At 37.9% G+C, this 25,192-nt stretch overlaps 1 protein-coding gene across 22 annotated transcripts in view; it reads left to right on the forward strand.

The window, feature by feature from the left end:
• Ppp1r12a (protein phosphatase 1, regulatory subunit 12A) overlaps positions 1 to 25,192 on the forward strand; it is a 110,845-nt gene that overhangs the window by 19,080 nt on the left and 66,573 nt on the right. For all 22 annotated transcript variants that reach the window (XR_015623707.1, XR_015623708.1, XR_015623715.1 and 19 more), the window contains 1 exon segment: positions 17,043 to 17,173. Coding sequence is in view for 7 of the 22 variants with exons in the window: in XM_087555374.1 (XP_087411500.1) it covers positions 17,043 to 17,173 (131 nt within the window). In the remaining 15 variants the exon portion in view is untranslated.

Below are 25,192 nucleotides of genomic sequence, written 5' to 3' on the forward strand. Positions count from 1 at the left end.
TAGGTACTAGTTATATTCCTCTATCCCTTCTTAGTCTGACTACTCATCTGTACAGATGTACAGATAGTCAGATGAGTAGAGAAACTATGAAGTTTTAATAGGCAGACAGCCCTGGACTGGGGTTTATGACATCTCTGATAATCGAGCCTATTTGCTACAGCCTTACTCTTTATTTAGAAATACTTGCCTTCTGTTAAAATTCAGAGTGTGCTCATCCAGAAGCCATGTAACTAAGGTGAATCATTACTAACTATGCAGATTCCTCCTGAAAAACATTTCTGAATCATGGGCAAAATCCGATTCTCTATCTAGTATAGATAGAGAGAACATTATGCTTGGGCCTTTTAAAAACTGTACTTGTAAGACTATTATTCAGGATTTGGGTACACCTCCATCTGTTAACAATGCAATTTGAAATTGTGTGTGTTTACTCTAATTATGGTAAGTGCTTAAAGTCATCAGTAACCAAAACAGACAAAAATCCTGGACATTCTTGTGTACAACACTTCAATATATATTCTGTTTCCTTGTGTTTTAGATAGATAGATAGATAGATAGATAGATAGATAGATAGATAGATAGATAGATAGATAGATGGATGGAAGGAAGGATACAGTTTTGAAACTCATAATGTTTTTTAGGGAAAGGGATCAGAAAAGAATAAGATAAAATTGCTAGATAGTTGCTAAACCTTTACCATCTGGAGCCTTAGTTCATAGATATTTCTTATGGGAAACCCTACCCCCCAGCTTACTCAGAAAGAATAAAAACATTTTACTAAATATTTCAGTTCATCTGACAATTTGCTTGATTTATAAAACTTTTTGCTGTAGGAGGAAATGGCTAATGTGATCTATACATAAGTAACAGGACATAGAATGACAGGTGTAGCATAGTGCCAGTTAGATCCCAAGGGAAGAATGTAACCTAGTCAAAAAGTCTAATTGTGACAAACCAAAAGCCTAATGTGACATTGATGAGTATGGAGAGCTGGAAGAACGCTGGGTGAAGTTGTAAATTGGTACAGTGACTTTAGGATAATGTCAGGAAGTTTCTTATGAGAGTCAATGTACACTGTGCAGAATTCAATTTTTTATATTTACCTAGGACAAGACAGTAGGCTTATTTTAAGGATTTATTATTCTTATTTTCTGTATGAGTGTTTGTTTTGTCTACATCTATCTGAATACCATTTGTGTGCCTGGTTCAGTGGAACGCAGAAGGGAACATCATCTACTACCTACTCATAAACATTGAACATTAAGTCATTCTTTAGGCTTCTTTTTCTCTTAATTAATTTTCTCTTAATTCAACAAACATGTTTTACTAATTGAGGTTTTGGGGAGGACAGTATATGAACATAGTTGGTCAGGTGGGCAAATAAATGATCACTTCTTAGTTTAAGATCTATGCATTTGCTTGTTGGGAATATTTAAAAATAGATTTACTGTGATAGACAAAGAAGGCCGAGGGTGGCTTTAGTTAAAACATTGTGTTTGTAGTGAGGAGGGTTTATAGGTAAAGTGATAACAAGGTTTATTTTCACTTGTGTTTTGCTTAAAGCAGATATACAAAGACCTAGTTTATGTTGACATTTATTTAAATAATATAAAAAGATAATTTCAGCCAATTTTAAGAGATTTTTTTCATCTTTTTTCCCCAGAGATCCCTGTATTTTATTCATATTTGAAAATCTGTTGTGTAAACTAAATTTGGGGTTCTTTAGCACGGTTTATAAAGTCAATTACAACTTCCCTCTTGCCTTCTCTTATATATATCTACATAATTCTTTCTAGTAATCTGCTATTTTTTGCAGTTCATGGTCACTTGACAATACTGTGTTCAGTATCTGAAATACTGCTATTTTCTTCCCCCTTCAGTGGTTCTTTTAACTTTTTCTGTTTTATTTTTAAAGCTTTAAATTGCATTTCCTAGATGCCCCCTTAGAAAACTGTTGCCAGTGTTCTGAGCTCTTCTGTAAGAAATGTGGCAGTTGCCACATTGAAGAAGGATTGTTTAGCTACAGCTGATATTTTCATTTGTATTGGACCTAACTTTGTTGAGCTGTATACATAACTAAGTTTTGTAAAATGGCCTTTTATATCCCTTCCTCTCTTTTTATCCTAGTGTACATGAAAAATACGTTACATGTAAATTTGTAAATAAGTTACAAATAATGCAGTTACCAGGAAGGGTGTACATGCCTGTAATCCTAGTGCTCATGTGACCAAGGCAGAAGGAAGTTTAGTCTAGGCAAAGAGTAAGACGGGGAGAGGGAGTAGTGGGAAGGCACTCGCTGAGGGTCCTTGTATGATTACTTCTCCCATAGAACTGAAATCAACTGGAAAGATAGCTTCATATGGGTTTCTAAGTCACTTTCTTGTGAATTTATTTAATTTTTTTTCAGGAGAAATCAGTTTTTATATACCTTGGTTATCCCCTTTAGATTTTATAGGCTGTAATTCCTCTAGTAACTTTCTTCCAGGGCTGGAAACTTTATGATCTAAAAAATAAAGAAGGGGAGAAGGTTACTATAGAACTGAAAAAGAATTTTCACATTGCTTAAGCACAAGGGCTATTATATTATGGAGACGACCTCACCTATTTCTATGTACTGTTACTTTAGGCTCCATTTTCTTTAATGTCTGGTAGAGTAAGAGCTATAAGCTCGAATGGAAAGTAAGATACCGCTGGTCACTGAAAGGTAAGAGCTGAGAGGTGGCGAGAACACAAACTTGTTAAAAGTCAGCGTGCTTTCCAACAACATGGTCAACATCGTTTAAACGATAGACTCCGCTTTATACATTCATTATGAATTTGTTTTGCTTGCTTGGTTGCTTGTTTTTAGTAACATTGCTAGAATTGTGAGAAAATCCAGAATAAAAAAATCCAGGCTCATGGTAATTTGGTACCTATGTTCGTATATTTTAAGGCTTTCAAGTTTGACTTTAACCCCCTGCTTTTTCTTCCTTGGGAATCCCAGAGCCTTATATGGTCAAGACTCAGCTTTCAGACTTTCAGTAAAATGTAAGGCACCACTCCAAAAAGAAAAAAAAAATGCAGGCTGGCTTTTACTTTGTCTTCAGTGTTCTCTTCTTGGCTGCCTTTATTACCACAGTAGCCGAATTACTAAGAACCTTATGTGCTGCTGCATTAGTAGTCTAGGGGAAGGAATTCCTTTTGTGGAAGTATTTTTATGCTAGAACACTAACATTAACAAGTGGTACATAGCATTGTTATAATTTGATTTAAAAAAATAAAATTTCAAAGCACTTTAGGTTCTTTTGTCTTGTTGTAAACAAGGAGGATATATTATTGTATCTGTGTGTCTCAGCTCTAGGAAATACAGAATTTTTTATGGTACAGTATTGACTATACTGAAAAATGAAGTTGATGCCTGGGAGTCTTTCCGTAGTGATGTTGCTGCTTTCTGAATAGAGGACACATGAAAAGAAGCACAGCCAGCATGCTATTGAATAAGTTCTCTGAGTGGTTCTTAGTATCAACTCAGTTATACCTTTAAGACAAGTTAATTCTTTGAAAATTCTTGGTATCATTCACAGTTCCATTTAGGAAAAGGGAAGCTGCTCTCTCGGTTAAACTAAAGGCTTTATAATGAGCCCATCTCTCACAGCAAGTCTATGACACACAAAGACAATGACTGTGGTCACGGTGAGTTACAGGGAGCAAAGATGGCCAGCTCACACAGCTACTGGTGAAGTTGCATCATTCTGCAGGCTCCTCCTAGTCAGTATTTGGTTAAGACCTAATCTGTCCTAGTGACAACTAGTTGTCATTATCAGTGTAGTGACAACTAAGGTAAGGGCCCTGGAGTTTGAGTATTCATAGTACAGCAGAGACTGAGAAGGGGGACAAAGAATAGAGAAAGCAGATACAACAAGTAAGTAAAGCATGTTGTCAGTGTTTAGGACAGATGTGTTCATAATGTTACAGAAAACAGTCATTCAGTCCAGAGACGTTTGTTCAAGCTGTAGAAGGTGTTAAAGATAAATGCTGAGGTGTAATTAAGACAGTCTCTTAACCATTACCTAGTGACATCCAAGAGTGTGCATACTTTGTCTTCTTCCAGAAAGGTTGCCAAGTTCTGCCTACCTTGTTGATTCTGAGCACCAAAAGATCCGATTCTTGGTAGCAGTTCTTTTTTCCCCTCTTTCTCTGCAGTTGAACTAAAGTAGTTTCTCTCTTGAACCTCTAATTAGGGGAATTGGTAGGAGAGAGAATTACCTTAATCATCTCTGAGGATCTCCTCCAGCCGTCACACCTTGTTAAAGGTGCTACAGCACCGAGGACCAGTCTCTGATACGAACTGGAAGAAGTACTCCAGCCATAGCCAACCCTTGACAGAACCTAAGAATGTTGCTTCCGTTGTGTTTTCAGTGCTGTGCTTTGTTTTACCAAAGAACTTTATTTTAGCAAACTTAACAGAGAAACCTATACTTGTGTTAACATTTTTAGTGGGAGAATTCTCCCCAAGTAGGCAAACTGTATTTGAATTTATGTAATCATTATATGTAGTTAGATAAAATAACTTCTGTATAGTCCATGGTATACAAAATTTGTATGCAAAGTTTTTCTCCTCCTTGCATTAAATTTTTATGACATGAAATTTTAATTCATAATTGATTATGATCTTTATCAGAGACTCAGAGTTCACAGTGCTCATTTACTATATAGTAATACAGATAAGTTTCCAGAGATGGTTTGGAATTCATTCGTAAGTATTCTTATGTGTCATAACCATTTTCAGGGGGTTGGGGATTTAGCTCAGTGGTAGAGTGCTTGCCTAGCAAGCGCAAGGCCCTGGGTTTGGTCCCCAGCTCCGGAAAAAAAAAAAAAAAAAACTTAACAAGATAACCATTTTCAGCATTGATCTAGATTCTATAATTGATACTAAAATGAAACTGTAGTTTCCATTAAATACAATTATCTATAATTGCTATCAGTCAGAAAACATTTCAGAATCCTCTGCAGAAACCTTTTTTGTATGTTTTAATTAAAAGATGTATACCACAATTCTGTTTTAAACGAAAAAGCATTTATTTTGCAAAAGAAAATAAAGAATAAAGGAATAATTACATTTCAAGTGCTATTTCCTTATAATTTTTTTTCTCATTGTAACAAGCCCAGGCTGATTTCAGACTTGTTATGTAGCTGAGGATGACTTTGAGCTCCTCATTTTTCTGCCTCCATCTCCCAAGTGATAGGACTACAGGCATATGTTCCCAGCCATGCCAACTTACTAATCACCAAACTAATTTTTATAATAGTAAGCAGGTCTACTAAGGAGACATTGTAATAGGATAACTTTTTACCATAAAGAATTATAAAGGGGTTATTTGTCCTCCCAAAATATGATAATATAGCTAGAAAAATGTCATGTATTAGAAAGACACCAGGTCTTCTCCAGTTACTGAATCTGGCCAGGCCTTGGTCTTGGACTTTAGACTCAAGAACTCTCAGAAATAAAGTAAGGCTTAGGATAGAATTGTACGGGCTGGAGAGATGGCTCAGCGGTTAAGAGCACCGATTGCTCTTCCAGAGGTCTTGAGTTCAAATCCCAGCAACCACATGGTGGCTCACAACCATCTGTAATAAGATCTGATACCCTCTTCTGGTGTGTCTGAAGACAGCTACAGTGTACTTATATATAATAAATAAATAAATCTTAAAAAAAAAAAGAAGGATAGAATTGTACTAAATGACAAGCAAATAATTTAAGGAAAATAAACCAGCAAAAACACAGGATATATAGTTTTCCAGTTCATCTTTTGAATTTTTGAGACAGTCTCATACAGCCCAGGTTGACCTCAGACTCATTGTATAGACAGAGCTGTCTATTACGTTCCTAATTTTCTCCCCTGCATCTCCCAAGCAGTGGGATCTAGAATATGCACCGCCACATAGGCTTGCTTCTCCTTATAGATTTCTGCATGACGGATCATTGTAGCTCACTTGAGTGAGGAACCTTTAAGTTGCTGAGGAAAATAGAAAGAGGGTGGTAGTCATTAGCCCTCTTCTATATATTACCATAAAGCCTCTCCTTCCTTTGACAGTTCCCACCACCTTTTAACACTGGTTAGAAACTTTACTCATGTTTATACTTAATGCTTTTCACTAGGTAAAATATCTATGAATTTATTTCAAATTACTCCATAAATTAGTTCTTCATTGATGACAATTAGTGTATGTTCTAGTTTGATTCTCTGTTAGTTATGCTAAACACCATGACTAAACGCAATTTAAGGGAGGAAGAGGTTTATTTGCCTTACAGAGCTCAGTCCATGGTTGAAGGGGAAACCAAGGCAGGAACCTAGAGGTGTGAACTGAAGTCCTTGGAGGAATGTTGCTTACTGTCTTGCTCGACTACATTTTTTTTTTTTTTGTACGTCCAACACTTAGGAATGGTCCTTAATGAACTAGGCCTTCCCATATCAATTAGCAACCAAGACAGAACCTACAGAGCATTTATGGCAGTAATTGCTCAACTGAGATTCTCTTCCCAGGTGTGTTTAGGTTTGTATCAAATTGAAAAGGCTATGACATTCTGTAAATTAACCATTTAAGAGTATTGACTTACCTGGTTTTCAAGGACAATTTTGTGCATGCCTTTTTTGCACATTTGTGAGCATGTACAGAATGTTTCTAGAATGAAGAGCCTTGTCAAGGTAGGACATAGGCATTAGAGGTTTCCCCAGTAGCTAGTACCACACTGTTCAGGGGTATTATTGTGCTTGTGCTGCAGCTCCTGCTTAGTCAGTTGTATATCCTATTGGTTGCAGACACAGGTAGGAGAACCAGACTTGTGAGTCACAATCTCAGTCTTGCTAGTTACCAGCTATTAAATGATCATAATGATAATAGTTCTTAAATATTGGGTTGCTATGAAAATAAATTACTTAATGCCTGTGAAGTGCTCAGAACAGTTTCTAGCATATTCAGAACTGCTGTAGAAAGGATAGTGTTTATTTGGAAGGAAGGTTCAGTGAAGAGTGGCTTCAACTTTGCCACTAGGAAGCACTTAGCCTCCTTAAAGGTTTGGTTTAGTTTTGTTTCCATTAGAACACTACACTTGGTCTATTTATTTCCTTTTCTTTAAGATAATGCTTCTGATTCCTTTTGTTGTGGATTTTATATATATGATTACTGTCAGATACACGTATGTTTGTACATCATGTATGTGTCCAGGGCCCATGGGGGCCCTGGAACTGGAATGGCATCCAGTTGTGAGCTGCCATGTGGGTTCCAGTGATCGAACTTGGGTCCTCTAGAATAGCAGTCAGCACTTTTAGCCACTGAGCCATCCCTCTAGTCCTGTAATTAGTTGTTGTCTCCGTTTTGAAGATGTTCGATCTTTTCTGGACTGTGATACAAGCTTTTCTGAGTACTTTTTAAATATGCTATTTATGCCTTATCATCTGTTCCTCTGGATCAGTTACCATGGGTGTCGGAGTTTATAAATTCAGTGAGATTTTATTTTATAGATTTAAGAACTCCTTAAGATGGAAATGCAGGGACCATTGTGAAAGATTTTGTTTTTCCCCTACCCTGTGCCCCCAAACCTAGGTTAATATTTTAGTCCATATAATTTACAATAGCTTTTTATTTTGTATTTAGTTCTTTCGTCCTGAGTTCAGAAATCTAGTCTGTGTTCTTCACTATTGTATTCTTAGCAGGCAACACTGTGTAGCCATAGTGGACACTCGACAACTGTTGAATTGATGGAGAGAAACCATGTTTTCTATGGCTACTTGGTTTGTTAAACATTGAAAAATTACATTTAGAAGCAATTAGATGAATAAAGTCTATCTTCTATTTGTTTTGAAAGCTATAAGAACTTTTATGTTGTCACTAGATAGAAACATTTTGGAAAAACAACTCAAGTGATTTAAAGATGTCTGCTAATTAATAATTTGGTATGTGTTCAGACTTACTTTCATTTGTCAAATCAGTGCCAAGAATTGAATCTTGATGCATATTTTTGGCTGTGTTAAGAATTGAAACCAGGATGTGGCCCATACATATACAGCCACCCAATTAGACAAGATGGATGAAGCAAAGAAGTGCAGACCGACAGGAGCCGGATGTAGATCGCTCCTGAGAGACACAGCCAGAATACAGCAAATACAGAGGCGAATGCCAGCAGCAAACCACTGAACTGAGAATAGGTCCCCCGTTGAAGGAATCAGAGAAAGAACTGGAAGAGCTTGAAGGGGCTCGAGACCCCAAAAGTACAACAATGTCAAGCAACCAGAGCTTCCAGGGACTAAGCCACTACCTAAAGACTATACATGGACTGACCCTGGACTCTGACCCCATAGGTAGCAATGAATATCCTAGTAAGAGCACCAGTGGAAGGGGAAGCCCTGGGTCCTGCTAAGACTGAACCCCCAGCGAACTAGACTATGGGGGGAGGGCGGCAATGGGGGGAGGGTTGGGAGGGGAACACTCATAAGGAAGGGGAGGGGGGAGGGGGATTTTGCCCGGAAACCGGGAAAGGGAATAACACTTGAAATGTATATAAGAAATACTCAAGTTAATAAAAAAAAAAAAAAAGAATTGAAACCAGGGCTTAATGAATACTAGGCAAACATTCTACACTGAGCTATATTCTCAGTTCTCTTTCTGAGACAGGCTTTCATTGCTTACCCAACCTGGTCTAGAACACACTCTATAGCCCCACATTGGCCTTGAACTCTGAGTCCTCTTGCCTCAGCCGCTCAAGTAGATGGGACTTTTGTCAGTGGACTGCATATTCTTCTGTTGCCTGTTTTAATTTTCTTTTGATTGCTTGAATAAAATAGACACTTTTATTTCCTTCCCCGAAACTAATGTTGTCTTCTCATTGCTAAGTTGACTTAGTAAACTCTTGTAGCTGAATTTGTAATCATGAATGCTAAAATCAGTTTTATCAAAGAAAGAGCTGCTTGTAGTTGCTTCCTACCTTTCTGCAGAGCTTCAGGAGTACTGAGACCTGCTGTAAGATTTGTTTTACACTGTCAGCTTGCTTAGCTCAGCTCTAATCACATAATGACCTGTCTGTTAGTTTTCATAAATTACATAGTAGGTTTTGTTTTGTTCTTTCACTTTTTTAACTTTGTTTTTTTTTTCCTTAATTAAAAATGTTTATCTTGAAGCCAGAACAAAAGTGGTTTTTTTGTCCCTTGGCAAGCAAATCATTAAAATATTTGGTATTATTTAATGTATAGGCATTTTTTTGTTTTGTTTTGTTTTTAGGAACCATAGTGTAAAGACTGAGTATATGAAGCTGTAGTAAGAGAATATGTCTCAAGTAGTACTGAACATAATTTTATGTACATACTTACACAGTAGGTCTTTATTAAGGAGGTTAGTGTTCTAATGTGATTTCTTGTGTTTATCATGTACTTGTGGCCTATCCACTAGGCATAAAGGAAAACAAGGAGAATGTGCCCTCTAGTGCTGCTCTTTGGCTCTACAAGATGCATGCATTGAATTGTATAGAGTGCACAATTAGAAAATTTATTAGTAAGAGAATAATTCTGAAATTTGATTCATTTCATAGTTCTAAGAATTTTTAGTTTCTGAAGAAATGGTGTTTCCTTACTAATTCTCCAAACAAAAGTATGCCCTCTGAAAATGTATCAGTAAAGGGAAGAAAACTAAGTGGGTTTGAGTATGTTTTAATCTTTGGATATTTGTTGCTTCCAGTGTTGAGGTATTCTTATTCAAATAGTGCAGAGTGACTGAGCAGTGCTTAAATTTCTTATTCATAGAAACTTAGTTTTTGCTTTGTAAAATGTCCTTGTCAGGTTTTTTCCTTTTCTTTTTTTCTTTTTATCTTTTTTTAATAGTCTGAATTTGCTTTCTCTAGTTCCTCCCACTAACACATATATAGTGCCTTTTCTTTGACAGGCACTGTTGTCTCCTATGGTTTCTAGGGGATGTAAGCTGGATTTTTCCTTTTCTGAACAGGGGTTTCTTTTGGCTTAATCATTCTGGTGACTGTTTTGGACTTACTGTCCCGATCATTGTACATTTGGCTGTCTGCCTTTTAAAGGGCAGGCTTTTTATTCTATACACCTGCCTAAAGGATTAGACAGAAGGAAGCTGAGGAACCTGAGGAACCTGAAGCTTTCGGCAGTGCAGAGCTTCCCTTGCTTCCATAGTTAGGTATAGCAGATGGCCTCTCTAGATTCCCACACTGGCTCATTTGTCAATCCTTAGTGGACGACCAGGATGCTTGGTCCTTAGCGTAAGAACATTGCTTGGAGACCTTGTTGGCTAACTCACATTTCCTCTTGAATTGTCTCACTGCACTTTAAAATAGAATGAAACCATGACTCGGACACTAACATTTCAGTTCCTCTTAAACAGACTGCGTGTCAGTCGCACGGGTATATGGACTGTTTCCTAGCGTACCCTCAGATCGCTGTTTCTGTCAGTAGAGCTTTGTTCTTTAAAGAGTCATACAGAGTTTATGTTTCACATTGTCATTTTACATGTCAGTAACTGGTACTGATGATTAGGCATAAACATTTTAATTATTACAGGTAATTAAATTTTAATGCTAAGTTGCTATAATTACATTCATATACAATTACTGTTTTCCATTTGCTTTGCTTTTTCCTCATAATTTGCATGGCTTAAGCTCATAGGAGTCTGTTAGGAGGAAGTTTGGAATCTCTAAGGTGCTCTTAGTACACCATTTAAAACTGCCTCATCCACTTAGAAGCCATTCTTTTGTTGGTACTAAAAGAAATCTGACAGTTTTCTAACCCTTAACATTGTTTTATAATTTAAAAAGGGATGTTTTATAATTTTAAAAGGGAAAATGTTTTTATTGGATTAAAAAATATAAAAAATGAAAAATTTAACAGAATTTAATATCTTAGTATATAGTGAAAAGGAATATAATAGTATTAGAGTTTATTTCAAATACTATTGTTTTTGTAATTGTGATTTTTACCTCATTAAACTATGTAGTTGCTAAACACATTCGTTTTGACCTTTAATGATGCAATTTAGTGATTATCAAAGTTACAGGTTCCATACAAAATTTGTCTTTAAAGCTTTGAGCTTTTTCTGTAGCCCCTTAGTGCAACATTTTGCTTTCAAACTTGACAACTTTTTCCATGCACATGTGTAAGACAATGAGAACAGATATCATAGGGTCTTGAGTTTGGTGAGTAAATTTGCAGTTCAAGTTAACACAGTGCCTGGAGCTGGAATTAAAGGGTGACTATGTCCCCATAGCCATTTCCTGTTGGTAATTGCACTGGATGTGCAGTCAGTTAATAATACTTAAGCCGTCTCTGTTAAGATTTTGGAAATGTATTTGATTCATTCTGTTTCTTACCTTGTATGGCTCAATACCTGACCAAATTTAGTCAAAAATTTAAGTCTGCAAGTCATGTGTCTCTTAATGTGCTGCATGTGTTAGGTCTTGATTCTTGTAGCAACAGTGTGTTTACGAGAATGCCCTGGCAGTTTCTTGCGTGTGGATTCTAAGTGCTCAGGAGAGCACTTGGAACAGTGTACAGCCTGCGTTGAGGTGCAGGGGAACACAAGTTTGTGACAATGCTTTCAGCATGAATTGGTGTGAAAGCATTTCAGCTTATGAATAGAATAAAGGATAAACAGATTTAGCCCTAATTACTTTATATATTTCTGTCGCTACTTTCAGTGTGATGGGTGTTCATTTGCAAGTTTTTATGTTTATTTTTAAAATATTTTGATTTACTAACTGAATAAAACTCTACTGAAGCCTTTATTCTAAGTGAAATATGCTGATCATAATTCAGTCTCTCCTCCGTCTATGGTTTTTTGATCACTTATTCCTCAATAATTTCAAGTCCTATTTTAATTTATTTTAATTAAGATATGATTACATCATTTATTTCATTATTTTAAATTTTAAATTATTTCATTATTTTAAATAATTACCTCAGTTTAGGTAATTTCCTATCTGTTATTTCTAGCTCATATTTATTGCCAAACCTGAAAGTTTGCAAGCTAGATAGGTATTTAGATACCTAAACTCATAGATTCAGAGCTAATAAAATCATCATATTCCCCTTAAGTGTGCACGTTCTAATTCTAGTTTTCATCACCATAAGTGGCTTTTCTTGCCCTGTAGTCTTAATTTTCTTTAACCTTTATAGTTTTTTGCTTGTTTGTTTGTTCAAGATTTCAACATAAGCCTTTAACTCCAGCACTTAAGGGGGCAGAGATAGGTGGGCCCCTGAGTTTAGTCAGGCCTGCTTGGTCCACATAGGGAGTTTCAGGCCAGCCAGGCTACAAAGTGAGACGTGTTGTTTGTTCTTTCCTTTTTCTTTTCTTTGTTTTTTCTTAAGTAACAAGTTTTCTTAGTTTAGTTCCACACTTGCAGCTGCAGCTGCTGCTGCTGCTGCTGCTGCTGCTGCTGCCTGTACCTAGAGTTAAAGGATGAAGACAGCCTTCCAGCTCCATATTGCTTCTGTGATCTCTTGGGTTGTTGATGGGATTGTGACACTCCCGCTTTAGAACTCTGTATGTTCCCTCTGCTTCTCAGACTGCTCACTTGAGCCACTGTCACTGAAGGAGCACAGTGTACCCTTTCTTACTTGATAGATTTATTTGTAAAACCATAATTGTGTTTGTATTATAAACATTTGTTAAATGGTTCCAAATTTAGTATTGGTGATGATCAGAATGGAAATTAACAAAGGTTGAAAAAGTGGAGTCAGTTTTTTAACAGGGAAATGAATATTATGTTTAGAAATATCTCTAATAATTCAACATTAGTTCTTCTCAAATGGCATTACTTTCTAACACAATGAAGTTCTGCATCACTTCTCTATTTGATAGCTGTGTCCTGTTTTACATATCTGTGATCCTCAGATCTCTAATTTTTCTACCTTTAACCAGTACCCACAAAAAAAAAGTTTAAATGAATAATAAGTACTACATATTAATTTATGGTTTCTTATGTTCAGAATATATTATGAGTACTTCGGCCCCCTACATGAAGTGTTATAAATTGTTAGAGAGGGGGGAGTTGTGGAGATATATGATTTTAACATGATAGGGGATTTTAGTGCTATATAAATGTCAGCATCGTGGATGGATGGGTGTGGGTGTGTGTTGAAGTCAGAGGTTGTTGTCCAGTGTCTTCTCTGTTGCTCTCCTTCCTTATAAGACAAGATCTCAGTGACTTGCTCATTGGTTTAAACCCCTGAGATCTTCCCGCCTCCTCTCTTCCAGTACTGTGATCCAGGTGATACCTTTGTGGTGGCCTCTCACTGGTTCTGAGGATCCAAAATCAGGCTCAGATGCATGTGCAGCCAGCACCTCACCAGCTGAGCACCTTCCGTGCCCCCATAATTTCCTTATTCAGAGAAATGCTGTCATTCTATATCAAGTAAAGCAAAAGTGTTTGTTCTTGTAAAGCAAATACACAGTAGGTGACTTAGGAATGTGTTAGGCTCTATAGGACCACAGATAGGTGAGAAATACATTGAACTGGGCACATCTTTGAGAATGTAGTGTGGTATGTGTGGAATTAGTGTCCAGTTTCATCTTCCACTCAGGCCACTTCAAGCTGCTTTTTTTTTTTTTTTTTTTGGTTCTTTTTTTTCCGGAGCTGGGGACCGAACCCAGGGCCTTGCGCTTCCTAGGTAAGCGCTCTACCACTGAGCTAAATCCCCAGCCCCTCAAGCTGCTTTTAAGTTCTGTACTCAGCATGTCCTTTCACATGCCAAATACTGTATGAAGTACTGGGCTACAAAAACTTTTTTTAACCAAGCCTTTGTGTTAGTAGTAGGAGAAATAGGTAGTAGGCAATTAAGCAAACATTTGAATTATGTTTTGGAATAAATGGTGTGGAGTAAAATGGTTGGGCAATAATTTGTTATTTTTATATGGAGACCAGAAAAGGTCTTATCAAAAAGCTGACACTTGCAGGTACTTGGAGCTCAGTGCTACTGCTTGCTAGATTGTGTGAAGCCTTGCAGGAGATTCTTGATACCACCATCCATCCCCCACTAGGAAACCCTTGAAACTGATTTGTCGTAATTGCTAGGAGCTGGAGAGATTGCTGAACAGTTAGGGATGCCTGCTGCTCTTACGTGAAGCTAGAGTTTTTCATCACCCTTATTAGACAGCTCACAGCAGCTTATAACCCGGGTTCCAGGGCATCTGACACTTCTCTGACCTCTGCAGGTGTATACACACAGACACACAGACGCACGCACGCACACCACACACACACACACACACACATGCATACGTATGCATGCATGTATAATTACTTAATCAAAAATGGACATTTAAGCAAAGACTCACTTGTGAAGTGCCACACATTTGTACAGTTCTCCCGTATAGGACTAGCTCATTATATCTGACATCAGTCACCCCAAAACTGGTTGCAAACTTGGACTTGGTAAGTATGCTAGTTACATAGACCCATTCCTGGTCGTCACGTGTCAAACTTGGTTTGATGAAGAACTGAAAAGTTCTCCAAATTTCTGCTAAGTGCATCATATTTAACTGCTCTGACATTTTAAGTAGCACAACAACAAAATGACACTTAATTTAGAGGTTGCACCATTACAGTTACTACCTATTAGAAGTGGTGAGTACCTAACCCAAGAGTCTAGTAATACCCCCATGGGTTTGACTTTTGTGTAATGATGATCTCTTCTTTCTGTGGATAAAATCTCAAGGGATAAAATGTTAGATACCAGCATTAGGAACACTGAAACCCTATTGTTCTGCTCAGAACACTGTGGGGGGAAATTATGGTGAAATATAGGATATATATGCTTTTGCTGGTCATTTTGAGCACAAAGCAATTATGAAATTATGTTAAATGGCATTTCAACAATAATAAAGTTTACTATAATCAGCGACAAAAAGAAGTACTTTGTTTTGTCAATTTCAGATTATTTTTTGCCCATTTCACATTTCAGTCATTGTGTTATTATGTTTTCATTCCCAGAAAATATTTTCTTTTCCTAAGTATAAGCAGATACTTCGATAGTTAAGAACTTGCTAGGATCTCCCTTTGCAGCACTGGCTGGCTTTATTTGTGATCCTCTTATCTCTCGGTTCTCCAGTGTCAAGATTATAGGTACAGGCCACCACACGCTGCTAAAAATCCTTACTGTTTAAGGGATTTATTTTTACATCTTTATTTGTATAAGTGTCTGCCTATACTCATATATGTGTACTATGTGTGTACCTGGTGCCTCCAGAGACTGGACGTGAGCTTTGGATTCCCTGGTACTGGAGTTTCTGATGATTGTGAGCCAGAGTATGTGGGTACTGATAACTGAACCCGGCTTCTCAGTGAGAACAGCAGCAGAACTCTTAACCTCTGAGCCATCTCCAGCCCCTCTTCAGACTTCCTTATTTACTCTTAAGAAGTTTTACAGAGTCATATGTTAGAATGAGGATTTAAAGTGTCAAACAAAACTATAATAATTGTATCCATTCTTCTGTTGAGGGATATCTATCTGGGTTGTTTTCGGCTTCTGGCTATTATGGATAAAGCTGCTATGATAAGCAAGTGTCTCTGTGGCATGGTGGAACATCTTATGCCCAGAAGTGATATAGCTGGGTCCTCAGGTAGAACTATTGGTAGTTCTCTAAGAACCAGCCAAATTGATTTCCAAAGTAGTTGTACAAGTTTGCATTCCAGCCAGCTTAAGTGCTTTCAGCTATTAGAGATTCTTCTGTTGAGAATTCTCTGTTTAGCTCTGTGCGCTATTTTTTAACTTCTTGAGTTCTTTATATTTTTTGGATATTAGCCCTCTGTCAGGTGTAGGGTTGGTGAGAAATTTGTCCCAATCTGTAGGCTGTCATTTTGTCTTAGGAACAGAGGTATAGAGGGAGTAGCCAACCAATGACTGGCCCAGGTTGAGCCCCATCCTATGAGCAGGAACCAATCCCTGACCCTATTAATGATACTCCGTTATCCTTATAGGTTGGAGCGAAGGGTGTGCCTGGGTGGAGTGGTACTTGCATGTCTAATTGATGTTAATTAGTATTTGTGGAATGAAAGACTGATTTTGTTCATTTTCAAGAAAATGGATTACCACAAATCAAACTCGCCATGTACTCATGCAGCTCACCATTTAGGTAAAAGTTAATACTCATTGGAAAAGTTGCTAATTGTCATTTGTATAAATGCTCTTCCTGATACCTATCATGTCCAGAAAAGTGCTTTAATCTATACTTCCTATTTTATTCCATAGAATATTAGATAAACATATTTAGGAGTTGAGAGTCTATACAATTTACACTTTTTTACTGCCTTATCAAGGACAGTTATAATCAAGAGCAGCTTCAAAAATATACTGTGAGTCCTTACTGGTCAGTGCAGTGCCTGTAACTAGAGCTAATATGTTTTATTTACCACTTCACTGATTTGTGCCTAAGGCACATCTATTTTATCACCACTGCTTTTGCATTTCCAAGTGTACTTGTCAATAAAGTACAAGGAAGAATAATATATTGATATTATTTTGAAAATATTTTTGTTAATTTCCTAAAAGGAGCCACACCCTTGCCCTAATTTTCTAACAGACCACCTTTTTGGAAATGACTGCTACAGTAATGATATTAGTACTTGGTTATATTATATTGGTTGTTAAGTATATTTGCCCTTTTGTGCTATTGTTGGGTCAGGTCTTGCTGTGAAACCTGGCTGTCATGGAATTCACTGTGTAGATAAGGCTGGCCACAACCTTGTTGGTACCCACTTTCCTTCATCTTTCCAGTGCTAGGTCTACAGGTGTGTCCCAGCATGCATGGCTTGATTGTGTCGTGTCGTTCCATTTTACTTAGTTCTATTAATTTTCCTAGTTGTTCTCATAAAGATGAGTCACGTGCAGTACTCTTAGAATACAGTATCATTGTCTTGTTCAATAGCTGTACAATCATGATGGCTACAGATTAATTTATATAGGATATATTTAAAGTTACATAAAACAAGAATTTTATTCTATTGACGATCAGACTATTCAAATTTTTTCTAGTCATGCTTTCTAATTTCTTTTCAGGCTTGCATTGATGACAATGTTGATATGGTGAAGTTTCTGGTAGAAAATGGAGCAAATATCAATCAACCTGACAATGAAGGCTGGATTCCACTCCATGCAGCCGCTTCCTGTGGATATCTGGATATTGCAGAGTAAGCCAGTTCTCCGTTTTAGTTTTATGCTAATATTAAAAGTAGATTCTATAAAACTTATGTTTGATTGCCAGGGGATGGTGGCTCATGCCTTTAATCCCAGCACTCAGGAGGCAGAGGCAGGCAGATCTCTGAGTTCAAAGCAAGTCTGGTCTACAGAGTGAGTTCCAGAACAGCCAAGACTACACAGAGAAACCCTGTCACAAAACAAAATCCTTGTTAATGATTAATCATATTACCTTAATACTAGAAAATTCTTCCCCAGAAATCAAGCAAGTAATTCTTACACAGATACTGAATTTCTCACTGCTATGGCCTTTTGAATTTTGTGCTAAAATCAATAATAATGTATACATTCTCCATATTTCCTTTTGAATATGGCTATAGTCTTGTTGAATGATGTGGGATTAGTATTTAACAGTCTTGTGCACACCTATATAACCATGAAATATCAGAGGAAAGAAACAGTTCTTAACTGAGTTTCATTGCTCTAGGGACTATAGAGAAAGTTATACATAATTCTCCACTAGCTTTTCTTAAAAATCATTCTCTGCAAGTATATATTGTAGAATATTTATTGCAAGTGACTGTATTCCCAATTGTCTTTTATGTATGAGTACTTTGTTCAAGCATTTAATATGGGAGTGTAGACACATTGAATGTATTTTCATTAAATTAGTTTTTATACTATGTATACTATTACATAATCTTATATCAAGCTTATCAAATACTAGTTAGTATAACAAAAGTACAATAAAATGAATAAGATTATGACAGTAGAACATTTTATAATATGCTTTCATAAAAGTTATATGGAAGAGTAAAAAAGGAAAAAACCAAGTACTGTTTATAGAGCACAATTGACAGCAGCTTGAAACTCTAGAACAGGAAGCTTCAGTTAAGAGGGGCTATTGTAAATAACTTAGTAAGCTTTCATTGTGTTATCTCCCTGTACTTTCTGTTTTCTCCATGGATATGATCCAGTGTAATAAAGAGTAGCCAGGCTGGAAGATCTATATTACTTTAGCTTTCTGCTGTGTTTGCCCCTAACTGCACTGCATCTATTAGAAGCTTTTTTCTCTTTCTGCCACTTGAGTTTGTTTATTTTGTTTTTTAATCTGTGAACTGAGGAAGCTGTGCTTGGGGGGGGGGGTGTTTGCGCACATATACACAATGTTTGCATATGTGTGTGGAGGACAGATGCTTTCTACCATGTTTTCGAGGCAGAGGTATGCCACTGGTCTGGCACTTGGTGAGTAGACAAGTGGTAAGCCATCGAGGTAATGAGGTTCACCATCTCTGTATCCCAGGGCTGGGACTAGAGTCAGGTCCCCAGACTTTCTGTTTTTTACTTGTGTTTTGGGACCAGAATTAGGAGTCAGCCACTGTACTGAACTATCTCCTCAGTAACACCTGAGAAGTTGTCTGCTATCGCAAAGTACTGGCTACCCAAAATTACAGTAATGGTTCTTAAGGTTTTTTATGTCCTTAATTACTTTTTGTGCTTAGTATCTCTACTAAGTACCTCTACTACTTAGATCAACTCAGAAAAATTAGGTAACGTTTTGTTTTGTTTTGTTTTGTTTGTTCTTTTGAGACAGGTTTTCTCTATAGTAACAACATTCTGGCTGTCCTGGACTCGCTTTTATAGACCAGGCTGGCCTTGAACTCATAGAGATCCACCTGCCTCTGCTGCCTAAGTTCTAGAATTAAAGGTACACACCACCGTACCTGGCATGCTATTAACTTTTTTCAGAAGTAATCTAAAGATTAGGTACTTAGGCTTTGAGCCAGCTAATATGGATTACAAATGCTTCCTCACCAATTACTGAGGCTTGTGATTTTGGCAGGTTTATTCCTCTAGTTTCAATTTTCTCCTCTAGAAGATGGAATTAATAGGACTGTTCTGAGACTTAACTAGGATAGCCTGTTAAACACAGTATATATTTTGTTTCCTCTGGTAAAATGAAACTCAACCTCTTTCTTCAAATGCTAAGTCTTATACTTCCTTTCAGCTTTTGAGACTGAAAAGGCAACAATAACAGTTCTATATAATTTCCTTGCATAGATTTGATTGAGTCATAAACCTACTGAGTTGTTTGGGATGCTATTAGTTACATGTAACAGAATTCCAAATTAAAATGACTTAAACAGCAAGGACATTGACCAGAGTATATAGTTTGGAGGAATGGCTTCATTCACTCATTCATTCATCCAGACCTACTAAACTATTTAATATAATCAGCAGGGACTTGTGGCCTCTCAATTTTTTCTGAATTTCTCAATTATAGATTTTATTCTTAGCAATGTTTCCTCTTTTTCCCAAGGTTACCATAGTTCCAGATTGTGACTTGCACATCTCCATCTTAAGAGCTTAATTTAAAAAGTGTTAAGTTTAAAAATTGCCTTCTTATGTTTCACAGGAGCCACTTCTTTATGGCTGAAAAAGTCCATTGTATGTATTAATTACATTCTTTGTCTGTTCCTCTGTTGATTGACACCTAGGTGGGGTCCATAACTTGGACTATTTAAATTGACTGTTGGCTATTGTAAAAAGTACAGTAAACATTGAGGTGCCAGTATCCATGCATTGATGTGTTAGTTAGGGTTTCTGTTGTGATAAAACACTTAAGTTGACCAAAAGCAACTTGGTGAGGAAAGGGCTTACTTAGCCTCCAAGTCTCAGGTCACACTTCATCATTGAGGAAACTCAATGGGACCTGGCGATAGGAACTGAAACATAGGCCATAGAGGAGTGCTGTTTAGTGGTTTGCTTCCTCATAGCTTATTCATGCTGCTTTTTTATACAACCGAGGACCACCTGCCTAAGGGTGGTACTACCCACAATAGGCTGGGTCATCCCCACCATTCACTAATTAAGACAATGCTCCACAGGGCTGCCTCTACAGGCCACTCTAATGGGAGCATTTCTCAATTGAAGTCTCCTCTTTATACAGGACCCTAACTTGTGTCAAGTTGACATAAAACCAGCCAGCACAGTGGACTTGGAGTCCTTTAGGCAAATGCTCAGTTTTTGGTATAGCATGGGTATGTAGTGGATCCACTTTGAGAAAGCTCTCTTCTGACTTAGTGGCTATGCTGGTTCACATTCTGAGCAGCAGCATATCAGGATTCTCTTCTGTTACATCCTCACCATGATTTGCTGTTACTTCCTGGTCTGTTAATGACTGCCATTATCACTGGGATGGGATAGAATCGCAGTGTGATTTTGATTTGCATGTCTCTGGTGGCCAGTGAAAATGGACATGGTTCATGTCTCCTGGCCGTTTGTACTTCAAATTCTGTTTTCATTAGCCCATGTATTGATCGTTTAATTTTTTTTTATATAGTTTCTTTATCCTTGTGTGTTCTAGAGAATAATTATGTCAAAAATACAAGCTAACAACTTGTTCCTCCTGTTACATAGGCTGTCACTTGATTATTTCCTTTGCTAAACACAAGCTTTCTTAAGTGTTTTCTCTACTTTCTTTTACTTAATCAAATCTTTGATCTGTGAGCTTTTGATCTTTTTACAGGGTAAGAACTAGGGATCCAGTTTCATTCTATTATGTGTGGATATACAATTTTACCGTGATCACTGTTGAAGACGTTTTCAGTGTTTATGTTTTTGGCATATTTTTTAAAGTGAGGTGGTTACATGTGCTTTCACTTGGCTTAACTCCTCTCTCCTGCTGACCTCTGTGTTTGTGCTAGTACAGCTCTGTGGTGTAACTGCAGCAGGGTGTGCTGATGCCTCCAGCATGCTGCTTTGCTCAGCATTGCTTTGACTACCAAGCATTTTGGGCTTCTATCTGTATATTAAGGGTATTATTATTATAATTATTTTTAATTTATTTTATGAGAGCACACTGTTGCTATCTTCAGACACACCAGAAGAGGGCATACAGATGGTTATGAGCCACCATGTGGTTGCTGAGAATTGAACTCAGGCCCTCTGGAAGAACAGTTGGTGCTCTTAACTGCTGAGCCATCTTTCCAGACCATAATTATTAATAATAACCCTGGAATTTTGATGAGTTGTATATAATCTGTAGATCGTTTTGGTAGTATGTCCTTTTCTACAATATACTTGTCTTAGTTACGGTTTCTATGACTACAACAAAACACCATGACCAAAAATCAAGTTGTGGAGGAAAAGGTTTACTCAATTTAGACTTCTACATTACTGTCACCAAAGGAAGTCAGGACAAGAAGTCAAGCAGGGTAGGAACCTGTTGGTAGGAGCTGGTGCAGAGGCCATGAAGAGATGCCACTTACTGGCTTGCTCGGCCTGATTTCTTACAGAACCTCGGACCATCAGCCTAATCACCCACAATAAACTGAGCCCACCTTCATAAGTCACTAATTAAGAAAATGCCTTATGGGTCAGTACATGGACTGACCCATGGCTCCAACTGCATATGTAGAAGAGGATGGCCTTGTTGGGCACTAATGGAAAGAGAAGCCCTTGGTCCTGCCGAGGTTGGACCCCTAGTATAGGGAAATGACGTGGCGGGGGGTGGGGGTTGGAGGGGGTGGATAGGGAGAGGAACACCCTTATAGAAGAAGGGGAGGGAGAGGGGATAGCATTTGAAATGTAAGTAAAATAATCCAATAAAAAGAGAGAAAAGAAAATGCCTTATTGATTAAAAAAAAAATACTCAGGTAACAACAGATGCTGTCGAGGATGTGGAGAAAGAGGAACACTCCTCCATTGTTAGTGGGATTGTAAGCTAGTGCAACCACTTTGGAAATCAGTCTGGAGGTTCCTCAGAAAACTGGACATTCCATTACCTGAAATATACCCAAAAGATGCTCCAACATCTAACAAGGACACGTGCTCCACTATGTTCATAGCAGCCTTATTTATAATAACCAGAAGCTGGAAAGAACCCAGGTGCCCTTCAACAGAAGAATGGATACAGAAAATGTGGAACATCTACACAATGGAATGCTACTCAGCTATCAAAAACAATGACTTCATGAAATTCATAGGCAAATGGATTGAACTAGAAAATATCCTGAGTGAGGTAACCCAATCACAGAGAAACATTCATGGTATATACTCACTGATAAGTGAATATTAGCCCAAAATCTTGAGTTACCCGAGATACAATCCACAGATCATGTGAAGCTCAAGAAGAAGGATGACCAAAGTGCAGATGCTTTCATAGGAGGATATATGGAGACAAAGTTTGGAGCAGAAACTGAATGAATGGCCATTCAGAGCCTGCCCCACCTAGGGATCCAGCCCGTATACATACAGCCACCGAACCCAGTCACTATTGAGAATGCCAAGAGGTGCATGCTGACAGGAGTCTGATAATAGCTATCTCCTGAGAGGCTCTGCCAAAGCATGACAAACAGAGGTGGATGGATGCCAGCAGCCAACCATTGAACCAAGACCTATTGGAGGAGTTAGAGAAAGGATTGAAAGAGCTGAAGGGGTTTGCAACCCCATAAGAACAACAATACCAACCAACCAGTTCCCAGGGACTAACCCATCATCCAAAGAGTACACATGGACTGACCTTTGGCTCCAGGTGTATATGTAGCAGAGGATAGCCTTGTTGGGCACCGATGGGAAAAGCCCTTGGTCCTGCCAAGGGTGGAAACCCCCACCCCCACACCTGTGTAGGGGAATGTCAGGGTGGGGAGACAGGAAGGAGTGGGTGGATGGGTTGAGGAACACCCTTAGAAGAAGGGGGAAGGGATAGGGGTTTATGGACAGGAAACCAGTAATAACATTTGAAATTTAAATAAATAAATAAAATATCCAAGGGGAAAAAAAGAAATGTCTTATGTCCTGATCTTAGGGAGGCATTTTCTCAATTGAGCCTTCCTCATTTCAGATAACTCTGGTTCCTGTGTCAAGTTAGCACATGACTGGGCAGCACAGCACATTTCTAGTCCATGAGTGTGGCAGATCTTCCTATCTTCTGATGTCTTTCTCAGAGTTCTTCCTGGTTTACAGTTTTTATTGTAGAATCCTTTCACTGCCTTTAGTAGGTTTAGTGCATTTTAGTTATAGTTTTTGTTTGTTGGTTTGTGGGGGCTTTTTGGAGGTGGTTATAAAAATATTTTTGCTTTCTTAAATAGCAAATATATTGAGATATAGTAATGCTGTTGGTGTTTATGCAGATTTTTATATTCTGTTATCTTGTTGATAGTTTTTATCAAATCTAAGAGCCTTCTGGTGGAGTCTTGGGTGTCTCTAATTTTAGAACTATATCATCTACAAATTTGAAAGCTTTGATGTTTTCTATAAATAGAAAAATATGCCTCATTTATTTCCCCTCTAGCCTACTGTGCTGCCATATCAATTGTTAGCATAAGAAGTGGTCCCATGAGAACCTTCATCAAGAACTAATTATTTTTTAAGTTAAGCAACTTTTGAAACTCATACATTTGAACGTGTTTGATGTACTGATGGCAGCCTCGTCAGGTACCCTTAAAGGTTAGCAAATTATACAGCAATTCTTGAAGAAGCCCTATTTTTTTGTAATGTGTTTTGAGAGTGTGCATTCCTCCTGGCTTGGTGCTTTCTCAGTTCATAATTAGTAGAGGTGTTACTCTTTAGCCCTTTCTTCATTGCCAGACATTATGGGATCAAAATAACACGTCATTACTAATTAACTTTGTCATGTATCACACATACATTAGACTGAGTACCTACCACTGGTAACAGTGTTTTGTTTTGGTTATTGTCTGTTGTCTTTCTGTCTTTTGTGGTTTGTATTGAATTCATTGAGTGGCTTTTTGTTTTGTTTCTGAGATGGATCCTTAGCCCAGTTCCCAAACTCTGCACCACGACCTGTGTGTACACACCCCTTTTCCAGCTGAAGTAATCCTTTACTGGTGCTGATGCTGTCAAGTAGAAAGGGCATTAGTTCACTGTTCACGTTTGGTTGTAGATTATTTTTCATTTTAATTCTATTATTTAGATAAAGTCCAAGTTCTCATGTCAGTGAGTGCCCTACTACTTACTTTTCCTCCTTTGCACTATGGATATCCATTTATAAGATTTTTCTCTTCATATCGTGTGATTTTTAAACCTAAGTATCAGTGAAAATAAGTAATCCTGCCTTATGCATAAGTGACAAAATGTCACAAATACTCCTCTACTCTCTAAAAAGTGATAGTTAAAACTTGTAGAGATTGCTCCTGTTTGTACAGAGGAGATGCTCGCTCGGCTCACATGAATGGCCGTATATGTTACAGCTTTATCTGTCCCACGTAACTAACTGGTGGACACCGTTTAGTTAAATAATTGTACCCTTGGCCGTGTGTGTGTGTGTGTGTGTGTGTGTGTGTGTGTGTGTGTGTGTGTGTGTGTGTTTTAATGTTTTAGTTGTCTAGTTTCATTACTCTATTCCTTTTTAGAGCTTCTACTATAAATGCTTAAGAAATGCTTTTATCTTGAGTAGCCATAAAATTTTCTAATATGAATATCCTATATTGTGGAAGAAGCTTCTTTTTCACTTGATCATTAAAGACTTGGCTATTTATGAATATAACTTTTAAGATGTTTGTGATAGTTCAGTTATAGCTTGGTCTTCCCTGTTTAGAACATTTACCCATGACATCTATGAAAATCTTCAAGATTTTTGTAGCTTCACCACCAAAGTATGACCACTGTCCCTAACTTTTACTACCTCCTCTGTTTCTCTAATCATGAGCACTGTTGCTTCTCCTGGGTTGTTATAGTTCCTACGCCAAACTGTCAGCTTCAGTCTTTGCTCCACAAGCAGCACAGTAGCTGGCCAGATGCCTCACAATAGCCCAGGCTAGGGAGCATCACAGCCTTTTTTATTTTTTAACTTACTCACTTCACATCTCGCTCACTGCCCCTTCCCACAGACCTTAAGCCGTCACCCTCCCCCACTCCTCTGAGCAGATGAGGCCCCTGGATATCCCCCCTGTCCTGGCACTTCAAGTCTCTGGGAGGCTGGGTGCTGCCTCTCCCACTGAGGCCAGACAAGGCAGCCCAGCTAGAAGGACATATCCCACATTCAGGAA

The sequence above is a fragment of the Rattus norvegicus genome, chromosome 7 (genome assembly GCF_021556685.1).
Source record: "Rattus norvegicus strain SHRSP/BbbUtx chromosome 7, alternate assembly SHRSP_T2T, whole genome shotgun sequence".
Taxonomy (NCBI): Eukaryota; Metazoa; Chordata; class Mammalia; order Rodentia; family Muridae; genus Rattus; species Rattus norvegicus.